Below are 26,147 nucleotides of genomic sequence, written 5' to 3' on the forward strand. Positions count from 1 at the left end.
TCCACTTACTCTGATGTGATTATTATACATTGCATGCCTGCATCAAAATATCTCATGTGCCTTATAAATATATATACCTACTATGTACCAGCAAAAATGTAAACAGTATAGGCTCATTAGATATATCTTACTTTAGACCCAATCTCTAAAATTTTAGATCATACATTGCAAAACTGTGTCTGGGGTCAAAATATCCTAACAGCATATTTGCATTTCTAGAAAATATGACTCTACTAGAGTATATGATAAGAGAAGCATGTGACATCTTCAGAACAAATGGGGTTGGGAAGTCACCCTCTCCAAACTCAATTTTCCTTCTGTTTTTGTGCCAACCACATTTATTTATGCCTAATATCCTATTAAAGAAGTAGGGTACCTCAACATTTTTAAAGAAATAGGCAAAATTTATCATGAAGTATAGTTATATTTGGTGAAAATACTTGGCTGTTATGATTTATTGAGTTTTAAATTGTCTCCTTTTATTTACAAAAGAAAATGGGTATACAAAATGTACGAGATAGGACATTTAAAATAAATGCCAAAAAGAAAAGCTAGAAACCATTAAGAAGAAAAAATGTAAAACCAGTGACTATGCTAATAGCCAATATTTGAGTCTATGCTATAGGCAATGTATATTGCTAAGGGTTTTGCATGTATTCACTCATTCCGTCCTTACCACAGCACTATTAAGTGGATACTTTTGTTATCCACATTTTCCTGATGAGTAACTGAGGCACAGAGAGATTAGTAATTTCCTGAGGTCACACATCTAATAAGTGGTAGAACTGGGATTTTACTTCAAAGAGTCTTGCTTAGAACTTGAATGCTAACCTTGGGTGCTATTCTGCCCTCCTAACTTGGGGACACTATTTTTCTGAGCTTCAAAGCAGGCAAGGCAAGAATATTCAATACTGTTTCCAAGTGCTAAATTCTTGAGGAAGTCACTGGGTGAATTGTAATATACTCATGTAACATTATGTAACATGACAAAAACAAGATCTTCCAAAAGTGTTCTTCATAATATTTCTCTCATCCACCCTCAGGAAAGGGAGCTCAAACAGTAACTCAGTGAACACAGCTAACGTGATTTGAAATCCAGATTTCCTAAAATGAATAGCATTGATGATTGGATGTGATTTCTGTCATTGATCCCTGTTTTACCTACTTCATAGCATGTGCAGCAGTTTATGATCTTGTTTATATGTTTATTTGACTTTGCATTGCTGGCCTCCCCTGCTAGAGTGACAGCAAGGACCAGTCTGCTTTGTTTATCTGCACGTCTTCAGAACTTAGCATAGAGTCTGGAATGGTAGGTGCTCAAAAATTTTTTTAGTAAATAATCCCCCAAAGGCAAAGAATTCTGTCGAAGAACATGGCCTCAAGATCTTCAAATATAAATTATGACTATGAAGAGTCATTGTTGCTTAAGGAGTTACTAGCAGAGCATTCTGGACCAGAGTTGGCGAGCAGGGTGTTGACACTTCTAGTTGTTTTTTTCTTCTTTATAAGCCCTCATGTCAGGGCCAGTCCCTGGAGCTGTTCTGCAGGATCCATCCAAACCCTGTCCACATAGGCAGTTGATGCCTTCCTACAGTTGACAAAGTGAGTGGACAGAAAGGAAGATCTTCCCCACACTTCCAGCACTGTTTAGTTCAAAGCTCTCTGCTGCTGTCTCCAATCAATTATCTCCAACCAGAACTGTAAGACAAAACACTTCTGCAGCAAGAGTTGCATCTGGCTTCCTGCTACCAGATTTGTTTTTTTCTCAGCACTTCTGGAAACACAGGACTTATGTGGACAAACCAAGCCTTGCATTGCAGCCCAAGCTATTTCAGGGCACACCAAAACCTGTGGGCAGTGGCCTCCCTTTTCAGCCTCCTCTACCTTTGCCTTTCAGTGTCTCCACCCCCTGAGCAGCATATAAGGGGGAAAAAGGTGGCACTCGACCTAGACACATTTTCAACTCAAGGAAGAGATTAACAAAACTATATTATTTATCAGGGAACCTGCCCCAATATTCATGTAGGTTCTTTTCTATTTTCCTTAAGCATCAGCCAGCTTGAGAAATAAAGGGACAGAGTACAAAAGAGAGAAATTTTAAAGCTGGGCATCCGGGGGAGACATCACATGTCAGTAGGTTCCGTGATGCTTTATAAGCCACAAAAACCAGCAAGTTTTTATTAGGGATTTTCAAAAGGGGAGGGAGTGCACAAATAGGTGTGGGTCACAGACCTCAAGTACTTTGCAAGGTAATAGAATATCACAAGGCAAATGGAGGCAGGGTGAGATCACAGAACCACAGGACCAGGGCAAAATTAAAATTACTAATGAAGTTTCAGGCACGATTGTCATTGATAACGTCTTATTAGGAGACAAAGTTTTGAGAGCAACTGGTCTGACCAAAATTATTAGGTGGGAATTTCCTCTTCCTAATAAGCCTGGGAGCGCTATGGGAGACTGGGGTCTTTTCACCCCTGCAGTCTTGACCATAAAAGACAGGCACACCTGGGGGGCTGTTCATAGGCCTATACCTCCAGGGGCGTATTCTCATTCTCAGGGATGTTCCTTGCTGAGAAAAAGAATTCAGCCATATTTCTCCCATTTGCTTTTGAAAGAAGAGAAATATGGTTCTGTTCTGCCCGGCTCACCAGCGGTCAGAGTTTAAGGTAATCTCTCTTATTCCTTGAACAATTGCTGTTATCCTGTTCTTTTTTCAAGGTGCCTAGATTTCATATTGCTGAAACACACATGCTGTACAATTTATGCAGTTAATGCAATTATTACAGGGTCCTGAGGCGACATACATCCTCCTCAGCTGACAGGATTAAGAGATTAAAGACAGGCATAGGGAATCACAAGCGTATTGATTGGGGAAGTGATAAGTGTCCATGAAATCTTTACAATTTATGTTTAGAGATTGCAGTAAAGACAGGCATAAGAAATTATAAAAGTATTAATTTGAGGAACTAATAAATGTCTATGAAATCTTCACAATCCACGTTCTTCTGCCATGGCTTCAGCCGGTCCCTCCATTTGGGGTCCTTGACTTCCCGCAACATCTCTCCCTTTCTTTTTATATAAATGTGCCACGGCGATGAAGGCTTGTTCGTTCTCTTGATTTTGACGCAGGATTCTTTGACTGGTCTGGCACACTGAAAACAAGCCAATTAAACAGAGAAACATAATTCTAAAATTTACTACAGTGGGGCCCCCAATAGACTTAATCTAAGTCATAGTGTTTAATCCATAAAGTTTTTCTGCCACCTGCTCTAATGCCTCAGCTCCAGGCACAATGGATAAGTGAGCTTGAGAGGCTTCAAAAATTTGTTTCTTTAATTTAGTTATGTCCAATGATAAATTATCTTCCTTACCTAGAAGGTGTCCTTTGACCATTTCTATGAATGATCAGTCTCATTATAGGAATACCGGGTGATACAGAAATCCGAAGTATTCCAATCGCACTGTATTTGCATGCAATGCTCGAGACTCACTACCCAATCTCCAAGCCAAATAACAGACTGTCTTAAATCATTAATTTGATTTGCCAATTTTTGATCGATGGCTTGTTGAGAATTCCACATTTGGGTGGAATTGGCTTGCCAATCATTAACAAAATGAGCCGTTTGAATGGATTGGTGTAATGCCATTCGGGCAGTGCTGGCCATTGCAGTGACTGTAATTAGGCCTATGATAACTGATTAAAGTGAAAACAAATCTCTTAGATCTTTTGAGAATTTGCTGTAGCACTTCATTAATTAAATGTATTGAGGGGGAGGATTCCTAAGGTCTGGGCAAAGTTACCAGAATCCAGATTCCTTCTTGAGCTGGAACAAACATTACACTTTTCCTGGAGTCAAAATGGGAGTTAATACAAGTGTATAGATGACAATTAATGCATTGGACAGTTTGATTATTCATCCAAATTTTGATATTTCTTGCTAACAGCATGTAAGGAGGCTTAACACAACTCTGTATGGGAACAGTCAAGTTGGAGGTAAGTAAAGCAGAATGTCTGGGTCTATGTTGATACTGAGAGAGTGGGACGGTGGTGGGAACAACAGTCAGAATAGTTTTCCTTTCCCATACTCATAGTCCAGACATGGCAATAGCCAATTTCTAAAGTTCTGGGTGTTCTGGGCTCAGAATGGGGAGTATCATACGAGGCCTGGGGTGGTGGGGGCGAGGGCGGGTAATGCCTTAATCTTCCTATTTTAAGGGAAAGAATGAGCTGATCCTCCTATGCAAAGTAGAATGACGATTCTCTTTCTCCTGATAAATAAAATAAGTAGCCTCCAGGCATTCTCTTCTGCCAGAGGAGCAATTATTTTTTAAATAGGCCTTTGGTGCCCAGTCTATTACTAAACCATATGAGTCATTTTTTAATATTACTGTATGTGAGTTAACACCATCTTCCCAAATTAAAGTTTTAGATGGGCCCTCAAAATTTTTAGGGCATGGTTTTCCTGCAGGTTTATATTGAAAGTATGGGGTATCTCCAATTACTCTTCCTTTCATTTGTTTTAAAGGAGAAAGGGAGAGCCCAGAGACTAAATATCCTGTTTTATTTGTAGCTGAACTTTCCAGAAGATAAGCAGCCTAGACTTGAGTTTCTAGATGTATACAACCATGTGCATGTCCGAGGCACAGAGGAGGGTATTTATAACCCATGGTAACATTAAATGCAGTGCCTTCTTCTCCTGGTTGAGCAGGGCAATGGTCATCTGTGGCTCCAGGCATCTACACACTATCATTAGCGTAGATTTGTGCAGGAGCATCTATCCAGGTGAGAGGTCGAAGAAGGAAAACACACGTAAGTCCAATAAGAATAATTATGTGTAGCAGGTAAATCAGTGTGAGAGGAAACTGGTGAGACAGAAAATATACGGAGGGGAATCATTAAATAAAACTTAGTGTAAGTGAGATTTAGTGCTGAAGGAGGAAGAGAAGAACAGAGGGATGTTATTTTCAGGCTAATAGAAATGGTAAGATTTTTAGGTTTGTAAGGAGAAAAAGAAAAGTAATTAGGAGAAGTGTGATTAGTTAGATGGGTCTTCATTGCCATCAGGGAGGATTGATTTACACCTGTTGTAATTTGGTGTGCCTGTTTCTGAGGAGTCGGCGCAGATCTCACCATGTCTGAAGGCCGTCTCTGACACAGATGTCTTTTCACTGTGGTTTTGATTGTCAGTATTCACCGGAAGCCTGAGTCTTCTGGTAGGTACCCAGACAGGGGATTGATGATCTCCTGTGAAACACAAGCATATCCTCTTCCTCACGCTATAATTGTGCCAGGTTCCCAGGTATTGGTTTGGGAGATTTTCCCATAACACTGCCTTGCCTTCATTTAAGGAGAATTTTTTGCCTGTATAATAGCGTTCAGCTACAGTTAGAGTATTATCTTTAGGAACATTTTAAAAATTTAAAGTAAACAATGCTAAATGTAATTGGGAGTGGGGAGTTGTTAAATCATGTTTTGGTTGTTCAGACTGTTTGGACAATTGGGTTTTTAAAGTGTGATTGGCCCGTTCCACCACAGCCTGTCCTTGAGGATTGTAAGGGAGTCTAGTAACATGGGAAATTCCTCACTGTTACCTAAATGAATCAAAAGCCTTACTAACATATCCAGGGGCACTGTCTGTCTTTATTTGATATGGAAGCGCCATAACTGCAAAGCAAGAAAACAGATGTTTTTTAACATGGGCCGTGCCTTCCCCTGTTTGGCAAGTAGCCTAGATAAAACTTGAGGAGGTATCTACAAAGACATGCACATATGACAGTCTGCCAAAGGAGCTAACATGAGTCACGTGTATTTGCCATAAAGCATCGGGAGTTAGGCCTCTAGGATTAACACCAGGTTCCTGATTTGGAAGTATGAAGACCTAGCACTGAGGGCAGCTGTGAACAATAAACTTAGCCTGTTTCCAGGTAAGAGCAAATTTATCTTTTAAGCCAGCGGCATTGACATGAGTGAGATTATGGGACTCTTGAGCTTCTTGGGTTGTAAAAGGGACTAAACAGTCGACTTTATGGTTACTGGGAGACGTGGGTGCTGGTTAAGTGGTGTGAGACCTAATATGTGTAATATAGAAAGGGTGTCTGTGTTGGTGAACTGCCTGTTGTAACCTTGAAAATAAAGAAGCCAATTCAGAATTATCAATATGTTTGATAGTAGCAGTTTCTATATTTTTAGTGGCTTGTACAACATAAGTGGAATCTGAGACAATATTTAAAGGTTTGGGGAAATCCTGTAAGGCAGTAATCACAGCAATTAACTCTGCCTTTTGAGCAGAAGTATAAGAGGTAGAAATAAGTTTGTCTGTAGGATCTATATAACCAGCATTGCCATTACTGGAGCCATCAGTGAACACTGTAAAAGCCTCAGGAATGGGTTGATTTTTGGTTAATCGAGGAACCACCTAAGACGTCATTTTTATAAAATCAAACAATTTGTTTTTTGGATAATGATTGTCAATAACACCAATAAAATCAGCCAAGTGAATTTGCCACAGTACAGAATGTTGAAAGGTAGCTTGAACTTTGAGCTGATTTAAAGGAACTACAATTATGTTTGGATCAAATCTAGAAATTTGAAGTATTCTGCACCGAGCCTGTCCAATTAATATGGCTATTTGGTCTAGATAAACAAAGTTTTTGACACAGAATGAGGAAGAAAACATCACTCCACTACATCATTATGTTGAACTATTAGTCCAGTAGGGGAGTGTAATGAAGTGAAAACTAGAAGCTGAAAAGGCTGAAACGGCTGTGCTCTAGATAACTGGGCGGTCTGGATTCTTTCCTTTACAAATTCTAGTTCTAGTAAAGCCTCAGAGGTCAAAGTCTTAGGGCTGTGGAGATCGGAATCTCCCCGCATGTAGAGAACAAGTTAGACAGCGCATAGGTCAGAATGCCTAAAGTAGGCCTTAAAGAATTAATGTTACCTAAAAGTTTTTGGAAGTCATTTAAAGTTTTTAAAGAATCTCTCCTAATTTGAACTTTTTGAGGTTGAATACATTGTTTATCGACCACCATTCTTAAATATTGAACAGGAGTGGTCTGTTGAATTTTATCCTGAGCGATGTGTAATCTAGCCTCTGTGACACAGTGGCTCAAAATTTGGTAACAGTCAATTAATTCTTTATCAGTGGGGACAGCAATTAAAATATCATCAATATAATGAAGAATATAGGCCTTGGGAAATTGGGCTTGAACTGGTGAAAGCACTTGTCCAACATAAAGCTGGCAGATTGTAGGGCTATTTAGCATTCCTTGAGGAAGTACTTTCTATTGATAATGAGCTGCAGGCTCCTGCTTATTGATAGATGGTACAGTAAAAGCAAATTTTTCACAATCCGATTTATGTAAAGCAATATAAAAAACAATCTTTAAGATCCATATCTATGAGAGGCCAAATTTTAGGTATTAAGGCAGGGGCAGGTATGCCAGGTTGGACGTCCCCCATAGGTTTAATTACAGCATTAATGGCCCTTAAATTGGTTACTATCCACCATTTGCCTGATTTCTTTTTTACTAGGAACAGAATTCCAAGGGGAAAGAGAATGTTCCACATTTCTAAGTTGCAACTGCTCAGAAACCAATTGATTTAAAGCCTCCAGTTTTTCTTTAGAAAGTGGCCACTGCTGAACCTAAATGGGTGTGTCAGATTTGTGAGAAAGAGGCATTGGGGGAGCAGAAGGAGCAGAAGTATACTGGTGATTACTGGTGTTCATGTGTGAAGAAGTGTACAGAGAAGCAGGCTGAGTGGATGGTAAAGTGACTGGTTGAGGAACCAAAATGACAGGAGGGTGAGGGGCTGAAGTGGATGGGAGAGGGCCTGCAGAATTATAGGTAAATGGTAGTTTGGTCCCGGAGCCATTAGCTGATGCCAGAGGTTTGAAGAGAGAAGAATTAGCATATCTATGGTCCTGGGCTGTGTGAGTCTCAGCCGCAGGAGTTTGAAGTACCCGCTCTTCCTGAAAAGAAGGAAAATAAGTAGGGGGTAACTTTAAGCCAGAGTTACCAGAGTTAGACATTGAATTTTCAGCATCATTAGGTGGGGAAGGAGTAGCTGAAGGGAGAGTCTGATCAGATAACAAAGGCCATGAGGGAGAGGAAGGCTGAGGAAAAGAAGGCAGAAAACTGCAGCAACTGCAGGGGGTAACAAGACTGGCATGCCACTGAGACAGCACACACCAAGGCCTAACCACCCCAAACAGCGATAGGAACATAACTCCTTGCCAAGACCAGTTTCTGGAATGCTTTACCAATACAATCTCACACTTTTATATATACGGTTCTTTTTTCAGGAAACCAAGGACAGAATTTCACCATTGCCCTGAATAGAGTGACCATATTTTCCATGGTTACTCGGACAGCACCCTGTTTTAACAGGAGTTTAATATAGCAGAGATAAGCATAATGGTTAGACTCCGCATGACCTATAGTTGACCTAGACCTTACACAGACTACTCACCACTCGTCAGGGAGTCGAAAACGCGTATCTGTGGACTAAGCCGATTGATGTTTCACTGCACCTACTAAAGGGAATTGGGTTCCTTCATGCACTTAGGAAAAAAGAAAGACCACATGGGTGCCAGATATTGGGGAACCTGCTCCGATATTCACGTAGGTTCTTTTCTATTTTCCTTAAGCATTGGCCAGCTTGAGAAATAAAGGGACAGAGTACAAAAGAGAGAAATTTTAAAGCTGGGCATCTGGGGGAGACATCACATGTCAGTAGGTTCCGTGACGCCTTACAAGCCACAAAAACCAGCAAGTTTTCATTAGGGATTTTCAAAAGGGGAGGGAGCGTGCGAATAGGTGTGGGTCACAGACATCAAGTACTTTACAAGGTAATAGAATATCACAAGGCAAGTGGAGGCAGGGTGAGATCACAGGACCAAAGGACGGAGGCGAAATTAAAATTGCTAATGAAGTTTCGTCACCGTTGTCACTGATAACATCTTATCAGGAGGCAGCGTTTTGAGAGCAATCGGTCTGACCAAAATTATTAGGTGGGAATTTCCTTTTCCTAATAAGCCTGGGAGCACTATGGGAGACTGGGGTCTATTTCATCCCTGCAGTCTTGACCATAAAAGACAGGCACACCTGGGGGGGCCGTTCATAGGCCTATACTTCCAGGGGCGTATTCTCTTTCTCAGGGATGTTCCTTGCTGAGAAAAAGAATTCAGCCATATTTCTCCCATTTGCTTTTGAAAGAAGAGAAATATGGTTCTGTTCTGCCTGGCTCACCAGTGGTCAGAGTTTAAGGTAATCTCTCTTATTCCTTGAACAATTGCTGTTATCCTGTTCTTTTTTCAAGGTGCCTAGATTTCATATTGCTGAAACACACATGCTGTAAAATTTGTGCAGTTAATGCAATTATTACAGGGTCCTGAGGCGACATACATCCTCCTCAGCTGACAGGATTAAGAGATTAAAGACAGGCATAGGGAATCAAAAAGGTATTGATTGGGGAAGTGATAAGTGTCCATGAAATCTTTACAACTTATGTTTAGAGATTGCAGTAAAGGCAGGCATAAGAAATTGTGAAAGTATTAACTTGAGGAACTAATAAATGTCTATGAAATCTTCACAATCCACATTCTTCTGCCATGGCTTCAGCCAGTCCCTCCGTTTAAGGTCCTTGACTTCCTGCAACAATTATTTGTTCCAATATTTTCTCTAAATAAATCTGAAACTCAAACCCTAATTACCTCATAATTTTTAAAAACCTGATAGCTGTTCTAAGCTTTGGTTTCACAAACTGCAGGGCCAGTCCTAACCTTCTCATTTATGTCCTATAACACTGCATCCCTTTATGTCCCCTAAGCACGCTATGCCACATTGCTGCACCTTTGCCCTTGCTCTTTCCTTGGTCTGGGACACCCTGACCCCAGCCCTTCTCTGCCTTCCAAGTTTCAGCTCAGATGTCACAGACGTGAAATTTCCAGATGCTGCTAGGTACCCTTTTCATGTCTCCCTTTGTTTTAGCACTTACTATATTGTATTTAACAGTCTCTTTATTGTCTGCCTCCTCCATTAGACTGCAAGCAATTCCTTGAAAGCAGGAACCCTGTCTTTCTCATTTCTGGCTCACGGTTCCTGGCATAAACTCTAGTCTGTAGAGAGAACTCAATAAATATTAATTGGAATGAGTCGTATCGCCTGAAAGCCATGATGTTCTCACTGTCTGACCTATTTTTTTCTGCATTCAAAACTCTTGGAAGCGACAGAAACATTTTAAGTGACTTTGAATATGAGAACTTCTGAAGATGTAATCTTTTGTTATTTCTCTTCCTTTTCAGGAACCTCTTTCAGGAGCTATAAAAGAAAGGGAGGAAGCATGTCCACGATTGCAGCTTTCTATGGCGGCAAGTCCATTCTCATCACGGGGGCCACAGGCTTCATGGGCAAAGTGCTGATGGAGAAGCTGTTTCGCACCAGCCCCGACCTGAAAGTCATTTACATCCTTGTGAGGCCCAAGGCTGGCCAGACACTGCAGCAGAGGGTTTTCCAAATCCTAAACAGTAAGGTATGCCTTATAGGAATGTGTGTGTGATGGGCAATGCCTTAGGGCAAGATGATTCACTACAATGTTCTCTTATAGTCTCGTATTGCAAGTGGGGACCAGGCTACCTGCACAGGTAGAGAAAGGCAGACAAAACAAGACAGCAACAAACTGCTGGTGGAAATCGGTGTTTTCCCAAAAGAGGGAAAAGAGTGCTTAGTTTCAGTCCAGGGCAGGTGAGATTATCTATGTTCTGGAAACTACTAAATATCAAAATACTCAAACTCCCTGAGTGGATGCTTCAGGCTTAATATCTGCTGCAAGTTCATCTGAACTCTTCACTAATTTTCTTTTAAATTTAAGGTTGTTTTTCCTCCCCAAATTTTTTGGATATTCTTCTATTCCGTTCTGTTCTATTGCTTAGGGAGCAGATGTGACTACTAAGTACCCATGTAGTGATACTTTCAGTTGTCTAAACTCTACAAGGTTTAGCTGTTATATATTTTATTTATGGAAACTTTTGATATTTCTATTATCCCATAAGCTCTTCTAAGGTAAAAACATTAGAAATAAAATATTATATCTGTGAATGAGCATTTGGATATCAAACCCTCTCTCCTCTCGAAAAAAGAAATACATTATGCATATTCTCTCATGTTTTAATTTATAAATTTCAAGGCAGTATAACCTTGGGTTTCAAACATATCTGGGTTAAAATTCTGGCTTATGAATTTGTCATATCGCCTCTTAACCTTCAGATTTTAGATTTTCAAACTTTCCAATGTTTTAAATAAAAACAACTACTTTCATAGGAACTAAATGAGAAAATGTATATATGTTGTTCATAATGCACTTTGGAATATAGGGGGTGACATAAGATTGGCAAAAAGAAAATTCAAAGTTTCTTTTCTTACAATCTCCTTTCCAGTGTGTAGGAATGCTAACATCTATGATGCACATGTGTCTGATAGCACAGCGCATTGTAGACTGCCCAGAAACACTGATCAAATTTATCTGCTTGCAACAGAATACAATTTTGTTACAAACCATCATCAAGCAAATTGGAAAAGCCTCACATCTCATGGCTTGACTCAGCAGTGGGACAAAATAACCCTAAGAGCTAACATTTACTGGATACTTAGTACATGGCACCTACTATCCAAAGGTCTTTTCACACCTTACTTCATGTATCTTTGCAATAACCCTGTGAAGTAAGAACCATTACTATTCTCATTTTATAGATGGGGAAACTGAGGCCTGAAGCGATAACTTACCAAAGGTCTTCTACCTAGTAGGGGAAAAATCGGATTTCCAACCCCATAGCCTGACTTTAAGACCAGCACACTTGCTCCTGCCCCACACTGCCTTTGGGATAACTAATGGTTCTTAAAAGGCTGATATGACATAGAACCAAAACCTAGAATAAATTCCCAGATCCCTCTTCAGACAGTTTTTCTCAGTTATCTACCCCAATGGACTTTGTTTTCTTGGAGTTGGTCTTCTCATGGAGTATCTTAATGATGTTCTCTATTTTTCCTGAATTTGCCTGTTGCCTGTCTTGCTAGGTTCGGGAGGTTCTCCTGGATAATATCCCAAAGTGTGTTTTCCACCTTGTTTCCATTCTCCCTGTCTCCTTCTGGTACTCCAATCAATTGTAGGTTTGGTCTTTTTATGAAGTCCCATATTTCCTGGAGGCTTTGTTCATTCCTTTTCATTCTTTTTTCTCTATTCTTGTCGGCATGTCTTATTTCAGTAAGGTGGTCTTTAAACTCTGATACCCTTTCTTCCACTTGGTTGATTCAGCTGCTGATAGCTGTGTATGCCTCATGACATTGTTGTGCTGTGTTTTTCAGTACCATCTGGTCCTTTATGTTCCTCTCTAAACTGGTTATTCTAGTTAGCAGTTCCTCTAACATTTTATCAAGATTCTTAGCTTCTTTGCTTTGTGTTAGAACATGCTCCTTTAGCTCATCATAGTTTTGTATTACTCATCTTCTGAAGCCTACTTCTGTCAATTCATCCATCTGATCCTCCATCCAGTTCTGCATCCTTGATGGAGAGATGTTGTGATCATGTGGAGGAGAAGAGACACTCTGGCCTTTTGGGTTTTTGGCATTTTTTCCGTTGATTCTTTCTCATCTTTGTGAGTTTGTCTAGTTTCAGTCTTTGAGGCTGCTGACCCTTGGATGGGGTTTTCGTGGGGGCCTTTTTGTTGTTGTTGTTGATGCTGTTGTCGCTTTCTGCTTGTTTGTTTTTCTTTCAATGGTCAGGTCCCTCTTCTGTAGGGCTGCTGCAGTTTGCTGGGCGTTTGCTTTAGGCCTTATTCATCTGATTTGCTGCTGTGCCTGGAGATGTCACTCAAAGAGGCTGGAGAGCGGCAAAGATGGGTCCCTACTCCTTCTTCTGGGACCTCTGACCTCGAGGGGCACCAGCCTGATGCCAGTAGGATTGCTCCTGTATAGGGTGTCTGACAACCCCTGTTGGAAGGTCTCACCCTGTTGTGGCACCGGGAGCAGGACCGTTTAAGGAACCACTTTGTCCCTTGGTGGAGAGGGTGTGTTTCACTGGGGGGAAACCCACTTGTCTGGGTTGCCCTGATTCCTCAGAACTACCAGGAGGAGAGGCTAAGTCTGCTGGTCCACAGAGACTGCAGCCACCCCTCCCCTTAGGGGCTCGGGCCCAGGGAGATCAGAATTCTGCTCCTAAGCCTCTGGCTAGGGTTATTGGAGATCCTGCAGGGAAGCCACTCCCCCACCAATGAGGAAGGATGGGTGGGGTTTAGGCCTGAAGAGGCACTGTGGCCACAGACTGCCACAGTGTGTGTGTGGCTGCCACGGTGTGTAGGGCTGTGGGGACAAGTCTTGGGACCAAGCCATCCAGCCTTCCTGGCACCAGCAGGGGAAAAGCACAGCCTGGAGCTACAGAAATGGGTGCCCCTTTCCCCCGCCCAGGGAGCTTAGCCTGTTAGGCAGTTGCCAGTCCCAATGCTGGCTGCTGCCCCTCCCACAAGGAGCTCAAATGGCTTAGACAGCAGGCGGTGGCAGCCAGGGCTGGTCGCCCCTCTGCCCCCAGGAGTTCAGTAGGCTTAAGCAGATTTTAGCTGAGAGGCTGTAAGAATCTGCACTTTCTCAGGTTGGGACGGTAGGCCCTGGTGGCCTGGGTTCCAGAGTGGGCTCTTCTGACCCGTAGGTTGCACTGTTCCATGGAAAAAGCAGTTCTGCGGGCTGGGTAGCATGCTCACTCACCACCTCCCTTGGCTGGGGAGAGAGGATTCCCCTTCTCCGTGTGGCTCTCAGGTGGGCTACCGCACCACACTGCTCTTCCTTCTCTCGGTGGGTCACGTCAGCCTTCTAGTCAATTTTGATGAGAGAACCTGGATACCTGGGTTGCTGGCAAAGGATTCACACGCTTCTTATGTTTGTTTTTCTTTTTTTTTTAATTATACTTTAAGTTTTAGGGTACATGTGCACAACCTGCAGGTTTGTTACATATGTGTACATGTGCCATGTTGTTTGCTGCACCCATTAACTCGTCATTTAGCATTAGGTATATCTCCTAATGCTGTCCCTCCCCCCTCCCCCACCCCACAACAGGCCCCCGTGTGTGATGTTCCCCTTCCTGTGTCCATGTGTTCTCATTGTTCAGTTCCCACCTATGAGTGAGAACATGCGGTGTTTGGTTTTTTGTCCTTGCGATAGTTTGCTGAGAATGATGGTTTCCAGCTTCATCCATGTCCCTACAAAGGACATGAAGTCATCATTTTTTATGGCTGCATAGTATTCCATGATGTATATGTGCCATATTTTCTTAATCCAGTCTATCATTGTTGGACATTTGGGTTGGTTCCAAGTCTTTGCTATTGTGAATAGTGCCGCAATAAACATACACGTGTGCATGTGTCTTTATAGCAGCATGACTTATAATCCTTTGGTTATATACCCAGTAATGGGATGGCTGGGTCAAATGGTATTTCTAGTTCTAGATCCCTGAGGAATCACCACACTGACTTCCACCATTGTTGAACTAGTTTACAGTCCCACCAACAGTGTAAAAGTGTTGTTTGTTTTTCGATGGGAGCCTCCAATCACCCCTGCTTCTAGTAGGCCATCTTGGCCCCACCTCTGGACTTTGTTTTCATCACGTAGCAGACATTTCGTGTTACTCTGGGAGCTTTGTTGCCAACTATGGATTTCTAGATAAATATTGTGGCAGAGAGTCTTGTGGTCAGCCCAATCTTTACCTACTGCTTCTTTCAATGCAGTGTTTTTTATAACACGGCAACATTGCTTTTGTTCTAGAAATTGTGATTATCCTCTATGTAACTTATCTGTGAAACTGCCTTGCAAATCTCAGCACCTGTTTTCACTATTGGGCTATTTATTGTCAGCTGTTGACTTTTATGAACAGTGGTTCTCAAAGTGTGGTCCCAGTATCAGCAGCATTCAAGCTCACCTGAGAACTATCTGTTGTGATCAGATGGTGCTTAACAGCCTGGGCTTCAGAGGCAGACGGAACTGGGTGTGAATCTCCATACGACCAATTCTGAGTTGTGTGATAGCGGACTAGATATATACTTTGCTGAGCCTTGGTTTCTTTATCTGTAAAATGCTGTAATAATACCTTGCTTACCCAGGGAGTCTCCGCGTCTTTCTCTCTTGCCCTCAAGCCTTTCTGGATTTAAGGTATGGCTTTCACCACTATTTCCTAGGGCCTCACCTTTTACTAAGTTAGGCTGTATACTAAGTTATGCCAAAAAAAGAGTGGTTTTTTTTTCCCATAAATTTTTCCCTCAAAGAGTTGTGGGAGGAAGGGAATCTGATGTGTATAATATAGTTGAAAAACACATCTATGGTAGATCACAAACCATGTCTACGTGGCCATTTTGTGGGTAACAAGAACAGATTCTATCACCTGATTATTAATGCACAAGCCATTAGCTATGCAAATATCTACTTTCTTGTCAGTATATGGAATCTGATACCTGTAAAGAGATTTTCCATGGAAAAAATTATGTACTTGATTTTATTGCTGCGTATCCCAAAACTGAAAAGTTTTTGCTACACAAATTGTGTATGCTTCAGAATATAAGAATGCTATTGCTGATTGGCTGTGGATAAAGCTCTGTGCAAATAAGGAATTACATGAGAAGTAGTTACTGGCCATCTATGAGATTCAAGATATTATTGCTTGTATTCCCTTTGAAATTGAAAATTCAAAATAAAGACAAGACAAAGTTATATTTTTTTATATTTTTTAAGTTATGGGGATGAGCTATGTTTGAAAGGTGAAAGAAACCTCTAGATTTTATATATATATGTATATATAAAACCTCTAGATTATATATATATGCGTGTGTGTATGTGCCGCTGCACTCCAGCCTGGGCAACAGAGTGAAACTCTGTCTCAAAAAAAAAAAAAATAGATAAAATACGTTTTTATAAAATATTTATTTATTTTGAGACAGAGTCTCACTCTGTCACCCAGCTGCTGGAGTGCAGTGGCTCTAGCTCAGCTCACTGCAACTTCTGCCACCTGGGTTCAAGCGATTCTCCTGCCTCAGCCTCCTGAGTAGCTGGGATTACAGGCATCTGCTACTGTGCCTGGCTAATTTTTGTAGTTTTAGTAGAGACGGGGTTTCACCATCGTGGCCAGACTGGTCTTGAACTCCTGACTTCGTGATCCACCCACCTCAGTCTCCCAAAGTGCTGGGATTACAGGCGTGAGCCACCATGCCCAGACATAAAATAGTTTTAATGCATAGCAGAACTTGAGGCAAAATAAGGAAATCTGTAAGTGTCCAGAAATAACAAGAAAGTACACACCTACACACAAAAAGAGCGAGAAAAGTTGAACAAGCACACAAATATGACGAGTATTTATTGAGAGCCAAATGTATGTCAGGCACATATTACTTTGTGCCTGGGGAACAGGGGCAATAAAGTAGAAAATAAAACAGACATGGGATTGGCCTCATAGATCTTTTTTTTAAATTAATTAATTAATTTATTTTTTATTATTATACTTTAGGTTTTAGGGTACATGTGCACAATATGCAGGTTTATTACATATGTATCCATGTGCCATGTTGTTTTGCTGCACCCATTAACTCGTCATTTAGCATTAGGTATATCTCCTAATGCTGTCCCTCCCCCCTCCCCCCACCCCACAACAGTCCCCAGAGTGTGATGTTCCCCTTCCTGTGTCCATGTGTTATTGTTCAATTCCCACCTATGAGTGAGAACATGCGGTGTTTGGTTTTTTGTCCTTGCGATAGTTTACTTAGAATGATGGTTTCCAGTTTCATCCATGTCCCTACAAAGGACATGAACTCATCATTTTTTATGGCTGCATAGTATTCCATGGTGTATATGTGCCACATTTTCTTAATCCAGTCTATCATTGTTGGACATTTGGGTTGGTTCCAAGTCTTTGCTATTGTGAATAGTGCCACAATAAACATACGTGTGCATGTGTCTTTATAGCAGCATGATTTATAGTCCTTTGGGTATATACCCAGTAATGGGATGGCTGGGTCAAATGGTATTTCTAGTTCTAGATCCCTGAGGAATCGCCACACTGACTTCCACAATGGTTGGACTAGTTTACAGTCCCACCAACAGTGTAAAAGTGTTCCTATTTCTCCACATCCTCTCCAGCACCTGTTGTTTCCTGACTTTTTAATGATCTCCATTCTAAGTGGTGTGAGATGGTATCTCACTGTGGTTTTGATTTGCATTTCTCTGATGGCCAGTGATGATGAGCATTTTTTCATGTGTTTTTTGGCTGCATAAATGTCTTCTTTTGAGAAGTGTCTGTTCATGTCCTTCGCCCACTTGTTGATGGGGTTGTTTGTTTTTTTCTTGTAAATTTGTTTGAGTTCATTGTAGATTCTGGATATTAGCCCTTTGTCAGATGAGTAGGTTGCAAAAATTTTCTCCCATTCTGTAGGTTGGGCCTCATAGATCTTAAAGTCCAGTGAGGTAAACAAGTTTCATAAGAAATAAATGTATATTTAAGTATTTTGAAAAGTACTGTGAAGAAAAAGAACAAGGCACGTTGAGAGAGAGAATAACAAGTGACACCTGCTTTAAAATTATGCACTGGAAAAGGACTCCAGAGATAGTGCCACTGGAGCTCAGGAGGAGTTAATATGTTTAAGAAAATGCAGGAGAGCATTTCTTTCAGGTAGATGCCTAGGCTCTGCCTACTTTGCATGCTTCTATCTGACTATGTAAGGCAAAAATTTATAGAAGTATAATCATGCCTTTGCTGCAAAATGAGAAATAGACACTTAAGAAGAAATTTCCGTCTCATCGAATGAGCATTTTGATGCTATAGTAATTGTTTCAATTTAAAATATTCATGTGTACGTATTTTCTTTTTTTTTTTTTAAGACAAGGTCTCACTCTGTTGTCCAGGTTGGAGTACAGTTCGCAATCAGCTCACTGTAACCTTAGACTCCTGGGTTCAAAGGATTCTCTTGCCTCAACCTCCTGAGTAGCTGGGAATACAGGCACACACTGCCAAAGCTGGCTAATTGTCAAATTTTTGTACAGATGGGATCTAACTATGTTACTTAGGCTGGTCTTGAACTTGTGGCCTCAAACAATCCTCCTACCTCAGCCTCCCAAAGTGCTAGGATTACAAGTGTGAGCCACCACACCTGGTTTATACATATTTTCAATAGTTTTAATAAAATATATTTATATTTAATAAAATATGTTTATACAAATTTTCAGTAGTTTTATAACAACAAAGTCCCTTAGAGGCAGAGGATAGACTTTTTTTAAATTTCTGAGACATGGTCTCATGCTTACCACTAAGGCTGGAGGGCATTGCATGATCATTGTTCACTGCAGCCTCAACCTCCTGGGCTCATGTGATCCACCCACCTCAGCCTCCCAAGTAGCTGGGACCACAAATATGTGACACCATGCCCAGCTATTTTTTTTAATTTTTTTTTTTAAGACATGGTGGTCTCACTACATTGTACAGGCTGGTCTCAGACTCCTGGTTTCAAGCAATCTTCTGGTCTCAGCCTCCCGAATTGCTGGGATTACAGGCATGAGCCACCACACCTGGCTAGAGAACAGACTTTTAACAACAAAAAAGTACTTTTTATTCTAAGGTTGAATTTAGGAGCCTGTATAAAGTAAAGGTGGGTAGATGAGACTGCTTACAGAAAGCTAGCTTTGTGTGCTGGACTTCATACTATTACAGGTTTCTTGAAAGATCTGGGAAAAAATGTTTAAAATTGCAACTGGAAGACATTTGCTAGACTAGAAATGGAGACTCCTAAGCACTCAGGAATTCGGCAAATGGCTGCTAGTTGGGTTTTTATTTTTATTTTTTGGATTTAAGATACCATTAAACTCTAGTTCTTTCTGAATTGAAGACAGCTAATTGATGGGTATGTTTTGTATTAATAAAAGCAAAAAGCTTATTAATTTATATTTTACATTAACAAAACCCATAGAGGGAAATTCTACTTTGCCTTTGTAACCCATATGTCAGCTTGGGTATCCCTGCCCTTTAATAAAAATGTAATTAATGACATTCTCCAAGAATCGTTGAGAATTCTCAGATGGCTCATTTTTCATGGTCATCTCTGCTGTTGCCTGGGATGAATTAGGTATGTTTACGAATCATCTTTCATTTCTCATGGGCTCCATACCAAGTTGATCCAGACCAGGCCAAGGCCCTTTCTTCAGTTATCATAAATTTAGAATCAAACAACAAAAAGAGAGAACACTTGCCTCGGACTGCCTACCACTCATAGGACTTGCCTTTACCTCCCACACATGAATGCCCAATCTTTCAATGGGTCATCCTCTACCCTGTTAACTGAGGTTTTCTGTGTTTATTTTTCTCATCATTTTAAGTCTTCCATTTATTGTAATCTAGGAGAAAATGAGGTCACTGAGTTTGTTAATTCATTATGCTGAGTTTAGTACACAAATTCTAAGCAATATTTCACAGACCTGGCTTTTTCTTGGTGCAACAAATATGGGCTTTTGTAAATTGTTTTTCTCTTTTTGGTCCCACAGCTGTGTTTTGGATGGTTAAAGCTGCTAAAAGTCTAAACCATCAATTGCAGGTTACTTGTAGGTTTAGTTGTTATATCTGTACTGGGAGGTAGCATAGGGCAGTAAAAAGAACACTGACGCTCTAGATACTCTCCCCTCAATCAGAGAGATAGAGCTTGGTAGAGAGACCATGGCCTAGTTACCTAACCCATATGAGTCTTGTTTTTATTATTCATAAACTGGATCTGATAATAATAGATATTTCATATGGATTTGCAAAGATCAAATGTGGTCCTAAGTATAAAATAATGTTTTATATTGTGCAATATAAATTATTAGTTTTTTTTTTTTTTTTGAGATGAAGTCTAGCTCTGTCACCCAGGCTGGAGTGCAGTGGCACGATCTCTGCTCACTGCAACCTCTGCCTCCCGGGTTCAAGCGATTCTCCTGCCTCAGCCTCCCAAGTAGCTGGGATTACAGGCATCCACCACCATGCTTGGCTAATTTTTGTATTTCTGGTAGAGATGGGGTTTCACCATGTTGGCCAGGCTTGTCTCGAACTCCTGACCTCAGGCGATCTGCCTGCCTCGGCCTCCCAAAGTATTGGGATTACAGGCACGAGCCACCACTCCCAGCTAAATGTTAGTTTTTTATCAGTAACCTCTCATTTCTTTTCCCAGGTATGTGACTTTGTTCATTATCCCTAGGCAAGACCCTCTAGATTGCCTGTAACAGTTTCACACTCTTATCAAGGATGTATATATTCCTGCATTCTCTTTTCTATAGTTAATCATCATTTCATTAGAAAGATATTTAAGAATTCACATTATATTACAACATTTAATTTGAAAAAAAAAAACCTTTTGCAGGAAAGGAAAGTATAGTCAGAAATTCATCTATCATCTTAAAGTCCTAGGTTTCACCAGTCTGTGCCATATGTGTTCACATTAACTCTCCTTTCTGCATGAGTTGTACTAATGTGGGTGCTGAAGGAGATAAACCCCCCAAATCAGTAGCTTAATACAAATGAAATTTGATTCTCAAACACAGTAGGTGTAATTGGTAGAAGGCATTGCACTCCACAGTCATTCAAGGATCCATGCTGAGGGAAGGTTGCCATCTTCTGCACATGACTTCTAAACCATCCAAGGTCTCTCTGGATGACAATAAACCACTGTCAGTGGGCTAAAAGAGGCACTGGACATCATGTGGAAGGTTTCTGTGGCCCAGGCCCAGAAGTGCCCATCACATCTGTCCATATTCCATTCTCAGAACTGTCACTGGGCATCTAACCACAAGGATGGCTGGAAAATGCATAGCTGTGTGTCCAGGAGAAAAGGAAAATAGGATTGTTGAACAACTAATGAGGTTCTGCCATGGCCTTCTTTTTAGGTCGCCAAATATCTGCTTTATTCTCTTTCCCACACATAGAAGACACTATTCCTACCCCAGGGTCTCATAGCATTATTGCATCCAGTCCAAAGTCCAAGGGAGAATAGACTATCCTCTCTATCAGATCCAGATATTTCAGCTTCTGGTTTGGTATTCTTGGATAAAAAGGCGAATTTTCTGCCTCCCATGTTGAGGAAATCAAACAAACAAAGACACCTTCTATTCAAAAAAGAGAAGACAGGCAGGCAAGCAGCAGTCCCTAGAATATAACCATAAGGAAATCCTGATTAGCAAGTATTGAGAAGCTTCCTACACTAGGAGTAGGGAAATTCCTTAAATAGCCTCTAAATCTACTCTCTGTGAGGACCTTCTTTTCCATCATTATTTGTGGTGGCTCCATCTCTGTAAAGTTCTTCCTTATTTCTTATTCCCTGGCTGTCACCTCTGAAGTGGCTGTTAAGAAGCATGCTCTTCTTGCGATCTTTGGCTTCATAACTCATTCTGCAAGAGTAAAGATGGAAACCAATGGGTGTTTTAGGTTTATCTGTCATTTGTGGACTCTGGGGCTGTGGGAGAAAAAATAAATCCTTTGGTTCATGCACACAATGTGACAGCTTGGCATAAGTAAAAGACATGAACAAAAGGATTAATGAAGAAGTGAAAGAGTAGGAGTATACATTAGGCAAAACATCATCTAAATACAAAAAAAAAAAAAACTGGAATGCATTAAACTTGTTCATTCAATAAGTGTTGGCTGAGTGCCTAGTAAGTGTCAAGCACTGAACCAGATGTGGAGGATACAGTGGCAACACATGGAAAAGTTAAAGGAAAAAAAAATTGGGTAATAAATTTGTTATTGGTTTTAGCAAATCAAAAAAATTCGAGAAAATAGTGCAGTGTTTGCCAAATCTAAAACTCTTTTACCCTCACTGAGTCTTAAATTAGGAATGCACAAAAGCAGAATTACTAGAAAATCGAAGTTTTATGGGTGTATTCCCTTAAGTAATAGCCCTATATTGGAAAGTTGGTGGAGGTGCCTGCGCATTTTAAATAACCAACCTACACCTTTACCCCCTCCCCTAAATTCTAACCAAATAAAATATAAAATAAGGTAGAACTCACCATGTTACATCAGCTTACCAGCAATGAAGTCAATGCTGATTGGAAAAGTGTCAAGCAATAAAGAAGAGTTTGGATTTATCTTTAACACTGTCTTCATGTCACTCAAGACTTTAATTTCAGCCAACTCTACTTCTAAAACCAACCTCTTATGCAATGATCTTGTCTGGGTCAGAGTTTCTTCTGGTAGGCAACAGATTCTGCAAATATTATCTCATGTTAATCAAGACCCCCTCTAGATTCTGCCATTTAACTTTAATGAGTTTGACACAAACAGAGTGATTTAATGCAGTTGTAACTTATTCCTAAGTAGGGCCTGGTATAGCTGTTAAGCAATACATCTCTCCAGTCACACATAATAATGAATGAATTCTAACTCACTGCAAGTACTACAGTGTTCCTGAAGGTAAATAAACCATGTCAGCTATGTGAGGCTTGGAAATTTTTTTTTAAAACATAGTAACCAAAAATGTTACCAGTTGGCCTTTGATTACAACTATATCCCCCAGGAAATATGACCAAAAGGACATCTGTTCTATGTATCAAAATTCAGACATCTGCTTCATTCTTTTCCTTTTGTGGTATGCATAGCTATCACATCTGACTTCCAGTTTCCCTGCTGTCAAAGAGAAACAATTAAATGGGAGATGCTCTAGACAAAGGGATTTTAAAAAATCCATTGGCCACAGAAAACTAGAACGGAAGAATCGAAAGAGGAGATTAATTTTCTTTCTTATTACTAAGTTTCTTAAGTATTTTCAGAGCACTTAAAGGGACATACCAATGAGGGGGAAAGTATATGAATTAATGGCAGGATTCTTGAGGACTTTCTCACAAAGATAATTAAAGTGTCACTCTAAGACAACAACCAGAGACACCACAAATAATGTATAGATATTTTTATTGTAGTATTACTTATAGTAAACTTGGATCCAATTTAAATGTTCCACAATAGAGGAATGACTAAATAAACAACAATACATACAAGTGTTAGACAAGTATTCAGGCATTAAAAATCATGTTTTATAAAATAGTAAATGACACAAAAAGGCTTGTAATAATATATTGGTGCAAAAACAGATGCAAAACTATATTCAGTATAATCTCAACTATTAGCCCTAAATGTTGTTGTGATCTTGGATTACATTTTTTTGCATTTTCAAACTTTCAAATTAGCATTATGATTATGCTACTTCTATGGTGAGGAAAAATTACCCTCTATAATAGTGAAAAAATAAGAACAGTAATCTTCGGTCTTCCACGTTTTCCAAATACGATGAACACATTACATTTTTACAGTGGAAGAAAAGAAACACCTGTCTTGTAGAGTAGTAAATAAATCAGAATAAGGCAGAAATCAATCATGAATTTACAAAATTACATCATCAAGTATAAGTTCAGTTCATTTTTAGTTTTGAGACTGTTTATCAAAATTAAATAGTTTGACTTATTTTTATTAGAAATATGATTCTAAGAATTCAACATTGCTTTTTAAAAAGTTATCGTCTAGTTTTTCATAAAGTCTGAGGAGCTGCTAGGTAAATTTCGCACATCAAATTTCATGTGTTGAAATGTGAACATGCTCACCACAGACCAAGGGTTTCCGAGCTGCTGTTTCATCTCTTACTTATGCAAAATATGCTCATGTAATTATGAACCAATCAGCTTTTCATTGTGTCAAAAGCAAATGTAGACAGTGAAATTGATATTTTAGCTTTATTATTGTCTTAAATATGTCTTGGCTTAAAAAGACATGGATGGCTTTTCCCCACTATACCAGATAATGAGTTGCAAATAAATCATTCAGTAGTAAAGTTCAAAGAAACGTTGAAAGCATTTCGAGTTTCCTAGTGTCTTACGGATATGTTTCTTTTTACAACAACCATGTCCCACGTCTATCTGTTTAGGATCTTAAGTTGCTAATAATCTACTCTCAATAATTCCTTAAGAAAACATTAAAAGGACAGCATCTATACCAAGGGAATAAAACCTGAAGTAGTAGAAATTATTAAAAGTGATGTAGCTACTTAAGAATGAGTGCGAGCTCAGATGCTGAAAAATGTGTCACTGAGATAATACCAAAAATGGTCAACCTTTTCCTGTTAAGTTATAGTAAAGTATATAGTATGAGTACTTAGTATATAAGAGGAGAGTTAGAATGAGATTATACCAGGTTGAGAATTCCTCATCCGAGAAGACCAGACAAAATTCAAGGTTTTTAGAGAGGGACTATCCTGAATGATATCACCAGTAAGTGGGTTTATAAACAAAGACAGAGCTTGGCAGGTTGCACTGGATCCTTCAAACCAGTTTCTCTGGAAAAATGTGAATTACTCAATATACCCTCAGTTGCCCCTGAGGTAAATCAACTTTGAAATACAGTAGAGAACTCTGGGTGATAAATCACACAGGGTTACACACTGGGTCCACAGTTCACAGAACATGATTAGATTTAAGACAATAGAAGATAGGGACATTTTATGCACTAGTTTATTGAATCCTTTTGAGACTATCGCTGTTTGGCAGTTCCTAGAAGGCTTAAATAAATTAATCTTTAAGAGGTAAACAAATTAACTTTGAACTAAGAAAACAAAAACAAAACAAAAAACTTCCAATTAGAAAACATCTTCAAAGAAAAGCCCACCAATGAAAGAAGCACACAGTAGAAGTGTTAATTTTATTTTATAAGTTTCTTGTTAATTTTCAGACTCTTTTGTAGGGAAAAAAGTGTGTTCATGCTTGCCCCAGGCTTCGCTGTATAAAAGCTGCTTGTTCTCAACTTCCGAAAATGAATTTCTGATTGACATTAATGATTCTGTTAAATCTCTACATAAGGCAAAGGCAATTGGAAACATTTGCATTAAAACTTCCAGAATTGGAAATATTTGCATTTAAACTTCCCAAGCCAGTTGTGTTCCACTACTGTCTTTTTCCCCCCTAAGAACTAAAAAACTATCCCACAAAACGCAAGAGGCCTCTAGTGTAAGTAGTTTTCAGTTTTCCTGTTACTCAAGTCAGATCAGCTGAAGGATGTTCAACTTCTCCCCTGCAGGCCATTTACTTTAAGGATGGAAGGAAGGGAGGAAGGGAAGAAGGGAGGGAGGGAAGGAGGGAAGGAAGGAAGGAAAAAAATCTCTTCCAATCACATTAAGTCTTTTTGTTAAAAGCTTCAAATTGGCCAGGCTTGGTGGCTCATGCCTGTAATCCCAGCACTTTGGGAGGTCGAGGTAGACAGATCACAAGGTGAGGAGATCGAGACCATCCTGGCCAACATAATGAAACCCCGTCTCTACTAAAAATACAAAAATTAGCTGGGTGTAGTGGCGCGTGCCTGTAGTCCCAGCTACTTGGGAGGCTGAGGCAGGAGAATCACTTGAACTTGGGAGGTGGAGGTTGGAGTGAGCCGAGATCACACCACTGAACTCCAGCCTGGTGACAGAGCTTCAGTCTTAAAAAAAGCTTCAAATTGCCCATACTAATTTCATTCAAAAAGTTACCAAGCCATGAGGTTCAACATGATTTTGGCATACATTTTATTCTTAGAAGTATCTGGATCACAGGATAAAATCAGAAAAGTTGGCATGACCCAACACACACACACACACACACACACACACACACAACACAGCTTTCTGATCAGCAGTTTTTGGAAATGGAGTATTGCTGTGGAAGTAGACAGGGAATTTTCCTGTTATTAGGGACTTACAAAGCGGTAGGCACTAAGACAAACATCTGACTTTCATTACACAAATCCTCAGAAATCTCTGCAGTATGCCTATTCCTACATCACAGATGAGATAACAGTTGTCATCTCTCCAAGGTTATGTAATTTGTGCCAAGTGATACAGCAAAATTGGAATGCAGGTCTCTAATCTCTTAAGTCCATACTTTCCCTATTGTACTGCATTGCCTCCCCTAGGAAATTTCTTCCTCGATGACAGTATCATGAGGAAAGTGAAACTATTGCTTGCCACTTCTGAGTTAATATCAGCATTTTTTCCATCCTCTAGCATGGATAATGCAGAGATGCCATAAATTCTGTTGGAGAGTAGAAAGAATCTTGTTTGGTCTCCATCTTCCTAGCCACCCTAGCTCTTTTC

The 26,147-nt window shown here is 40.0% G+C and overlaps 1 protein-coding gene across 4 annotated transcripts in view; it reads left to right on the forward strand.

The window, feature by feature from the left end:
- FAR2 (fatty acyl-CoA reductase 2) overlaps positions 1–26,147 on the forward strand; it is a 211,062-nt gene that overhangs the window by 125,865 nt on the left and 59,050 nt on the right. For all 4 annotated transcript variants that reach the window (XM_058441962.1, XM_032159929.2, XM_058441960.1 and 1 more), the window contains exon 2: positions 10,308–10,534. In XM_058441962.1, the coding sequence (XP_058297945.1) occupies positions 10,346–10,534 (189 nt within the window). In that variant the 5' untranslated portion in view covers positions 10,308–10,345. The remainder of the gene's footprint in view (positions 1–10,307; positions 10,535–26,147) is intronic.

Source organism: Hylobates moloch, unplaced genomic scaffold (genome assembly GCF_009828535.3).
Source record: "Hylobates moloch isolate HMO894 unplaced genomic scaffold, HMol_V3 SCAFFOLD_8, whole genome shotgun sequence".
Classification (NCBI taxonomy): Eukaryota; Metazoa; Chordata; class Mammalia; order Primates; family Hylobatidae; genus Hylobates; species Hylobates moloch.